This window comes from Rhipicephalus sanguineus, chromosome 1 (assembly GCF_013339695.2).
Source record: "Rhipicephalus sanguineus isolate Rsan-2018 chromosome 1, BIME_Rsan_1.4, whole genome shotgun sequence".
NCBI classification, from domain to species: Eukaryota; Metazoa; Arthropoda; class Arachnida; order Ixodida; family Ixodidae; genus Rhipicephalus; species Rhipicephalus sanguineus.
Window position 1 is genome coordinate 265,218,934 of NC_051176.1, and position 9,965 is coordinate 265,228,898.

Sequence of the window (9,965 nt, forward strand, 5' to 3'; positions counted from 1 at the left end):
GGCGATTCCGGCGGGGTGGCTGGGAAGTGTGTGTACTCGCCGCGGTCGTTCCCCACACTGAGTCGCTTCCAGGTAAACAAGTAGTTTTGTTTCCCGTGCGGTACTTACGGGACCCCTCGAACACTTGTTTCCGATGGTTCACGTCGGCTCGCCTGATTGGCCCAATGAGCGATTGATAGAAACTGTTGGGTCTCCCGACGGTCCGCGGCTCCCCTCAACTTGATGCTGAAAACCGATTCAAGGAACGGCTCGTGCATCTTTTCCGCAAACGAAGGAGTACCGTGGCCAGCCAGGCAGACCGACGAGCGGTATGACATCGTTTTATTATGTTTTGTATTCACCGAGTGCCGTTAGTAACTTCAAGTTGTTGTGAAGTTAAATAAATCTACGTTAAGCACTCTCCGGAATCACCGTGTCGGATGAGCGTCATTTGCCTATGCGAAGCTACTCCCACGCATATCCTCTTCTCCTTGGTGAGCCAATGCGCCCTCACGAACACCCCCCCTGACGCTTCGCTACAATGTAGTAAATAGCCCCCATAACAAAATTCATCGACGCCACAGTGTGTGCTTGAACTAACAGTGCCCACACGTGAAACAATGAGGTAAGCGTCTCGATTTGCGGTTTCATCCACACGGGCTTGCTTCCATTCGCGCTGAGCCAACCATTACATTACATTACATTACATCGTGTGACATTCATTTGCGTGCATTCGTAGCTATATACCAAGCGCTTAATTCCTTGTGTAATGTGAGCGATCTAGCGTTGCGTCTACAGTCACGAGAAGTAAAAAAAGTCGGTGCGTGGGGGGCTTATCTGCCCGCATCAGCGGTGGTGGGTTGCAAACGCACCGCTTATGCGGGCCGAAACAGGTGGAGCAGTTTCGGTTCATGATCCCCCCCCCCCCCCCCCCCCGCGGGTGCTGCGACCTTGAAAAAAAAAAGAGAAAAGAAAAAAAAAACACGCAGTGCTTTAGTTTAGAACTCACTTCCCTGCTGACAGAGCAACTTAACGCGCTCGTTAATCGGGTTCCCATCCCCGTTTCTACAGCGTCAAGTGCGTATGAATGATGTTTACCCGCTACTATATATTATACGCCTGTGTTGTGTCTTTCTACTATAGTGTCCGTGTTTGTGTGCGCGCTTTATCCTGTCAAAATATATATTATACAAACAGGACGAGAGCGATATGAACTATATATATGAATGGCCGCATGAGGACAGTTGTTTAGCAAGTGCTGTCATTTAAAGCATGCGAACATATTTCGATTTTGGTCAGACGATGAATATGTAAGCCTCGGATTGTGGCTGACGCAGAGAACGTTTACCCGCTCCTTATATCATACACACGAACAAGACGAGAGCGATGTGAACTATATATATACATGAATGGGCGCATGAGGACAGTTGTTTAGCAAGTGCTGCCATTTAAAGCACGCGAACGTCTCGCTTTTGGTCAGACGATGAATGCGTATACCTCTGATTGTGGCTGACGCAGACAGTGTGACATTCAAAAGAGGAAGCAGAAAAGCGCACCACCTGTCTCTCTCGTGGAGGACGCCTCGAGAGCAGCGCACAGGGATTGGAGTTGGCGTAATAGAAGCGAGGAGAGCAGCAGTCGAGGTGAATACCGAGAAGTAGGACGGCGCACTCGGAACTTTCTGAGAAGCGGTTCTTGATGAAGGAAATGACACTCTTTTCTGCAACCCTTGCTCGGGAGCACGGCTCAGCGCCATCGGCAAAGGGGAGGTTGGGATATCAGCCAGTACCTCTTCAACGTGCACGTAACAGCCCTAAAGAGTGCCGGGTAAAATGCCAAAGCCCGAAGTTGACAACGCCGTAACGAACATCTTTTTGTCCCTTGTTTTAAGTTCCACTGCTCAAACCAGGGTTAGTATGAACCAATTAGCTCCGGCGAATACCGTTTTGGTCGGAAGCGCGTTCAGGTGATCATAAGCAGCGGTGACTTCCCGTTCCCGGATTGCTGGTGGAAATACATCACTGACTCAAAGTTCGCGCGGCAGACACTGCACACAAACTTGGCAAACAAAAGCACATATAGCCGAAAGTTCAAGAATTAGTGGATGCCGGCACCTCCGTGAAAGCGACCTGGTGCAAGCGTCACTGCTGAGGCGACTTACCGAGCACGCGAATTTCTGGCTCTGCGGTTTTTGCCGCGGCAGGTCGTCGTCCAACTGGCAGACGGGGTTGAAATGCGCGTTCACAACGATGCAGTCACCTGTCAACAAGGCAAAACATATCCGGAGTCACACAGCGCATACCCACTTCGACGTCCACCCATAAAATAAATAGAAAAGACAAGCATATTTATGAATAGAAAATACAAGCATATGTATACCACAGGCGAACAGTGTACGTCAAGTCGCGGCTTCAACCGCCCAGCACCTTTGGCTTGTGAAGTAAATGGTTACAGAAATGCTAGAAAAGTAAACGTTTTGAACGCTCCGAATAGTCGCGTGTATGACTACAAAGTGGCACTAATTTTATTGAATATGCAAAGTGATTGGATGCAGACACCACGCGACAGTATAGCCTAACTGTTAATCATGGAGGAAGAACCACTTAGGCGAGAGAGTTCCGTCCCACAGCCAGCCTTGGCGAGCGAACGCTCCGTGAAGCCAGCATTGTCCGCCCAACACATCACCTCTGCACCTATGCGTGTGCATTCTAACACCGTGACCTGCACTGAACGCGTGCTCTCACGTGGGCATCGCGTGCTGGGCCGACACTCGTATTCTGGCTACAGTTTTTCTGCGCGACGCTCTTTCCCAATTTTTCCTTCCTCCATGATGTTAACCAAGCACTCTCGAGCATCTCAGCACAGTTCGTGCCTCGAGCGCAGCATGGCCAAAGTTAGCAAATGTCATAGGTAGCTCTACTTCCAGGCGCGTCTGAAACGCCGGAAGGCCGACAAACTTCAAGCAGGCCAACGTATGCGGGTCTTCTTAAGGCCGTGTTGTAGATCCAGAATTTTCTTTTGATATTCGTACCCGGTCGCCACATGTTGGGCAAAGTCGGCTTCGTGAGCATATAATAAAAGCTGCACAACGACCACACCACGTTCGTCGTCTGCAAACGTGACGCGCGCCAGGGGCGCACGATGCCGCGAAAGCTATTTCACATAGCCGGTGCGCTTCCAGCACGCGGCGAAAAACAAAGGCGCGGGCGCCGACGTTCCAAAACTCCGCACGGCTCGCACTCATGTTGCCGCGGGATTAGCAAAAAAGCGCAGAGGAGTGGAGGGGGGTAGCGCTGGGTCGCCCGGCGGCATGCCTGTGTCGCCGCGAAACGGGAGCCGGCGAGCGCTGCTTTGGGGGCCTCGGCGCCGCTTTTACGCCGCCGTTGCAGAATGCGGTCACCCGAGCTGTGCGCATGGGGGACCGAGGCGGACGTCACACGCTGGGGAATCGGCGCTCGACAAAACACGGGGCGCTACAAACGCGTGCCGGTGAGCCGACACCTGCGTTGCTGCTGCCGCTGCTGCAACTGCCACAATCACGATGCAAAGGAAAGGCTGCGCGTGGTATCACACGCCGCCGCCGCGAAGACAACAGGAAAAGGCGTCCGATAGGAAAGCTGCATAATCGGAGGTCCACGGGACGACCGGTGCTAGCCGATGCGGACGCGCACATGTACTACAGCTGTGGTACATACATCGGTGCTCCCATTCCGCTGGGCACATAACGGACGAGGCGGGAAGTCGTTCATTTGAAGCGCCAGCTTCTGCTTCATTAAAGGGACACTAAAGAGCAAAACGTTTTTTCTCGCATTAGTAAAGTAGTATTCCACGATACCAAAAACGCTTTCTGCGTGAAGACGCTTAATAAGCGAGAAAACGCGCAAAAAGAAAATACAGGTGGCGATGCCACCTTGGAATTCCCGCACCATTTGCCGTGACGTCACATATTTTTGACGGCGCCTGCTTGGGCCTACGTAGTTCCTAATCGGTTAAATCAAAGTACATGGTCCTCTGAGGGGGCCAGAGACTTGACATAACGAGTTTGCGGAAATTTCGTCGAGCCAGTGGCGCCAAAATACGTTAAATGCTCTTTGAAACCTTTTACGTCACGACTTTGAACTTGGTTTTCTCCTCTAATATTAAACCTATGGTGGTGAAATAAACTACACAAGAGTTCTCCGAGCACACTTTATCAATCTAAACCAATTCATTGTTTCTCTTTAGTGTCCCTTTAAAGACTGATGTAAAGGCAGCCAGCCAGAGAAACTTTAGTAAGCGCGCAGAGAACATGGCAGGCTGTGTCATAAAACTCCGACTATATATGTTGCAGAAGTTAACAGCCGGCGGAAACAGGTCCTTTTCTCGTCTCAGTCTTTTTTTTTTTTTAACAGGACTTATTGCCGTGTTCTGCGTCCACATTCACCTACAGTTGCAATAATGTGTTTCAGCTTCAAGTACTTCACGTGAGACACAGCGCGTGTTGAAGTTATGTAGTACATAACCTAACAGACAAAAAAAAAGCATTTGCTGTGCCATAGGCACTCCGTATTTTCTTCCTCAGGGTGACCGAACCCGTTGGCAGGACGTGTCAAATGAAACTAAAACGAGGCGTGCAACAAGGGCCTATATCTTCCGTCTAGACGTTATATCGTTATAACGCTCGCGCCCAGGAAATCATCTTGCCTGCATCTTCATTGGTATTTATACTCGTTGTACGAGCGCACTTCTCAGCTGCACAAAATTACTGCAGAGCGCAGAAAATTAATTATGTCCACGGAGCCTGCCAAACAACTTGCAGGACACATCCGATATGCCAGTGGTCCCACAGCAAAAGCATTTCGCTGCGCCCGGTTGCTATCTGAGCGTATACACTGCGGACTGCCTTGACAATAAGGAGATAACACTGTGGTAAAGATACCGCGGTACGATACAACGCGATGCACGTCTGTACGCTGCTTCTTCATGAGCATAATAAACTATGCTCCTCGCCCATCAATTAGAGATAGACACACTATATTACAACGGCTGCGTACAGCTCCGGAAAAAGCTGCCGATTATGCATGTGTCACCCATACTGCTCACACAGTGATCGATCTCGAGTCCGCGTATAGTTGTAATGGAGACGCTGTTGCGATTCTTGACACTGCCATTGAAGGCTCATCGCATACATCACTACCACACGACCAGCGTTCCGGACGGCAGCTGGGAGGAGTGGACCGACCACTCTTCAACGAAAGTTTGAAAAACTGTGGTGGCTTTGGATGCTGCACGTCAAGAACGTGCTTGGCCAGGAGGCGTGAGCGTACCAGGAGGCCCGGACTAGGGCCTCATTTTCTATGGGACTAATAAATGGTCTCTCTCTCTCTCTCTCTCTCTCTCTCTCTCATTACACTCTATTGAACACGCTCCAGTCTCCTATACTGTATACGTGGCATATGTCCCTAGTGTCACAACCAGCTTTGATCGTTCGGTATACACATGACTATCAATACCAAAACACACTGCTCCGATATATACGCAGCAGAGGCCGAACAGCAGACATGTATACTAAAAATGCATGCCAAGTAATATGACATAAGCCTACGTACGTCGCCGTAAAAGAAAATGCTTAGCATGAACGTTGCCATTTGTGAGGAGGAAAACGTTTTAAGGAGCACAAACATGCGAACTGGCGTGTAACTGCTGCAGGCATATGATGTACGGAGCCTAAGACTTGCCTTTAATAATAATAAGTTCAACAGTAAGTTCATCATCAGAATTCGAAGCTCCTGATGTTGACCAGGGGCCATAACGGTCTGTTTTACAACCTAATAATTTAAGACAGAGTCGTTTGATCAGCGCGACATCTTTATCATCAGCATCTGCGACGGATGATGAGAAACTGGAAGTCACATGAATTGTTAAAAAAAAAAAGAAAATAACGTGTTCACGAAACTAGCTCTTAAATAACTATATATCGTTTCCTCATTGAACGGCGTTCTCTCGCGCCTGCCACTCATGATAGCGATCGGCGCGATAAAGAGACGATCGCAGCATCGAAGGCCATTCCTAGACAGCACTTGCGAAAGAGATCTACGAATAAGTGCCGCACGTTGAGTAGCAGAACCGTCTCGAGGACGAGCGCGATTTCTTTGGGCTATAGAGAAGCGGCGCCGCTCTCCGTCATGTTTACGCCGCACTTTGAGTTGCAAAATGGCAGTGGGTGCGATGAGCACGCCGCACACTTCACGTGACCGAGTATGCGACAAACTCGCGCCAGGCGGGTATACAACGTAGGACGCGTCGCCTCACGAAGTAATGAGGACACATTCTCCGCACGTCGTTCGTGGAGGCGGCGAAGAGTCAAAAGCGCCGACGCACGAATACCGCAAGCTCCTTCCCATGCATGCTGAGCTTGACGGACGCCGAGAAACGCCCCACAGGTGCGGGGTCGCTGTTCCGCTGATTCACTCGATATATACCACTCTAACTCACGTATGTATTTAAATTTTTGCTCAGTTGGAGCCATGGATTCCTTATATATACGAGTATACGTTCAAGGTAGAGTTTTAAAAAAAGCAGAACGGGCGCATGAGCCCGTTGAAGATATATATATATATATATACACACACACACACACACACACATATATGTGTGTGTGTGTGTGTGTGTGTGTGTGTGTGTGTGTGTGTGTGTGTGTGTGTGTGTGTGTGTGTGTGTGTGTGTGTGTGTGTGTGTGTGTGTGTGTGCACGTAGATTATGAAAAGGCTCTCTTCGGTTGCCTTTTTTTTTCTCTCCCTGCTCGGAGGACCATGCTATAAAAGCGCATCAAGACCTCGTAAATTTTGTATGGATAAAGACCGGTCTCCGATCAAAACCTTGACGTATATAGTTTATATAGTTTTTTTAGAAGCGTATATCCTTGCCCTATATATATATATATATATATATATAGCAGTGTGCAAATATGCAATACTTCGAGTTGGCGCGGAGAGAGAGAGTGGGCTGAAAAGAACGAACCAAAATACACAGTTATGCACTCAACAATACTAAGTTATTTGCAAAAACTGTCAGATCAGAGACGGCAACAAACACTGACTAGTGCTAACCGTGGCTGACGGTTGGAGTGAAGCCACCAAAAAACGCAAACACACGTCCAATAGTGGTACAGTCTACGGCGAACGCAGTACGATAAGGTCCGTCCGTGTTAGTTGCCGCCTCTCGTCTGCCAGTTTCTGTGCTTATAGTATTGTTGAGTATATAGCTCGAATCCTCACGTTGCTAAGATTTATGGAGTCTCGGGCGGCGCGGACTTAGCTTCGCCTATCATATTACCGCAACGGTGCGAGTGTGCGTGTCTACGGCGCGGCGGTTTTTCGGGACCGTGCGACTATACGTGGAGGATATGCCGAGGCACGCGGCTTGACGAGGCACTGAATACAGATATGAACTGGACGGTGGGACTCTCGCCAGGCAGCGAACGAGACAGATGCTGCGTGGAAAGTGCAAGGAAATGACACAAATGTATGTAATGCGAAAGTAATAGTTTGTTGCTTGAGTTTGTTGTAACGCTAACCTGGTCGACGTATCTCCTTTAATCGCTCACGACCTTCGTTTGCGATAGCCACAACACAAAGCGAAACGCCGCAGTGCCTAGTCGCTTCCTGGTGCAAATGGTGGCAAAGCAGTATTGCCTATACTGTCCGGGAAACAGTAGGTTGATCAAGGAACTGAGCGCACTGACATACGTATAATGACGCAGAGTGCCAATTCGCGTTATAGTTGCAAATATTTATAATCGAAAAAAAAAAACGATACTTAAAACGAGTGACGTTATAATACAATAATTGTTGGGGTTTAACGTCCCAAAACGACGATATGATTTGAGAGACGCCGTAGTGAAGGGCTCCGGAAATTATGACCATTTGGGGTTCTTTAACGTGCACCTAAATCTAAGCACACGGACCTCTAACATTTTCGCCTCCATAGAAAATGCGGTCGCCGCTGTCGGGCTAACGAGTGACATTAGGAAAGAAGACAGAAAAGAGGGTCATCCTTTGCAGATCGTGAATAATGCGTAAGAAGGCCGACAGCCTCCTCTAGATTATGCTATATGGTGCAGCACAGGCATTCCTAAAGTCGTGGGCTTATGGAAAGGTCATTTGCCAAACGTTGTCGACAGACAAGGATCAAAGAGAACAGACTTTTGGGCTAGTTGGTTTGTAACGTTCATTGAAGCCAAGGATCACTTTACTTCAAGGTGTATACATGTATACATTGTGCACAAGGGTCGTGTATAGTGCAGTCGTAGTTTGGCTGAAATTATGTGTATTCCATGTACGAATAACGTTTTACCACGCGTATACAATCATGCTAAAGTTTACTGCAGCGTCCGTTCTCACTGAGAAAAGGATCAACACAGGCAGGCCTTCATAGGCTGACTGACGTTTATTGCCACCGATGTTGTCGCGGTGACAGAGCCGCTAGTGCGAGATTTGATATCCTTTCTCAGCCAGCTTGGATGCCTCTTTAACTTCGAACACTATCTGTTCCTGTAATCCACCCGATTCAGAGACTGAAAACAAACATTATACAAGGCGCTACCTTCTGAATGCCGGAAAAAGAGCACGAAAATTCAATATACCAAAGCCTCCCAGGATGGGCTGCAAGTTCTAGCGATAAGGTGGGACATCTTCATTCGACTTGAGAGTTGGCCACAACTACGGGGGAGGAGGGGGAGGGTACGGTTGCAGCACCTGTGGCGCAAAAGGCAGCAACGTAATCGGCCTGAAAGGCCATAGGTGTGTGTGTGTGTGTGTGTGTGTGTGTGTGTGTGTGTGTGTGTGTGTGTGTGTGTGTGTGTGTGTGTGTGTGTGTGTGTGTGTGTGTGTGTGTGTGTGTGTGTGTGTGTGTGTGTGTGTACGCGCGTTTGAGAGAGAGAGAGAGAGTAACGGGCATAGTACGGTGGATTTACGGTAAGATGGCATGACGTCCATGACATGGCACGGTGGCCGGACAAGGCGCCTGAAAGGTATACAGTTCTTGCCATTCCGCGGCTGACGGACGCTGTCATCTTATAGCATGCCCGGCGCTCCAAAGGCGGGAGTAGCGAATACTACAGGGAAACACTACCAGAAATGCTACATGCGATCCAGTACGAACAACCATGACAGGTCAAGTCACCGCGTGCAACGGTTTCAAAAGTTCTGGCAGATCCTGCCACATGTGCTTTCTGTTCTGCCTTGCGCTCCCATGATATCAACGAAAAAGCACGCTTGCAAGTGCAACTTGCACTGCATGCACACGATTTCAAAGCACGATCTTTTCGGCTCCACTTGTTACGAAAACAGATCCGTATATACAGGTGCGCCTTAGCGCAGCAGCCGACCTGAAGCCAGATACGTAATAGGTACTTTGCGAATGAGTTCCCAGTTCCCATAATGTGACGCCGCTAGTACAGTTCTGCTGAGCGCGAAGTCGCAAGTCCGATTCCCAGTTGGGGCTGTCTCATTGCAACCGGGGCCCATTGCAGTCCACCGCATTTGCTCATCTTCTCAGCGACATCCTTCTCCTTTGTCATTACTGTTTGTCTTTTTTTTTTTTTTCGAAGTTCGGCACTGCAGAACCAGCGGCGATATGAATATTTCCATGTGTGCAGTTGAAAAGAATTTCTCCAACGGCGGCAGCAGAATCGAAAGTTCTCAAAACTGCGCTGCTGCTCCAGCCCACCACCAGTGGCGAGAAGGGAAGAGCAAAAAAAAAAAAAAAAGAAAGAAAGAAGAAGCTGACGGGAGTGCCGTCTCCGGCCGGTATCGCCAGTCGGAGGGAATGAAGGCCCCTGTTTCGACGTCACGGCGGCCCTGATTAAAGGGGCCCAGCAACGGCTCTCGCCGCGATGGCTGTTTTTCTGCTTTCCCTCTCCTCGCATCATAGAAGCCGCGTCGCATCGGACCCGGTGCGGCACGTGCAGCGCCGCGCGATGCTCGACCAGTCACACGCAATCATTG

General features: G+C 49.3%; 1 protein-coding gene across 2 annotated transcripts in view; it reads right to left on the minus strand.

The window, feature by feature from the left end:
• Positions 1-9,965, minus strand: part of LOC119378882 (protein naked cuticle homolog 2) — a 49,403-nt gene that overhangs the window by 36,075 nt on the left and 3,363 nt on the right. For both annotated transcript variants that reach the window (XM_037647937.2, XM_037647935.2), the window contains exon 2: positions 2,141-2,238. In XM_037647937.2, the coding sequence (XP_037503865.1) occupies positions 2,141-2,238 (98 nt within the window). The remainder of the gene's footprint in view (positions 1-2,140; positions 2,239-9,965) is intronic.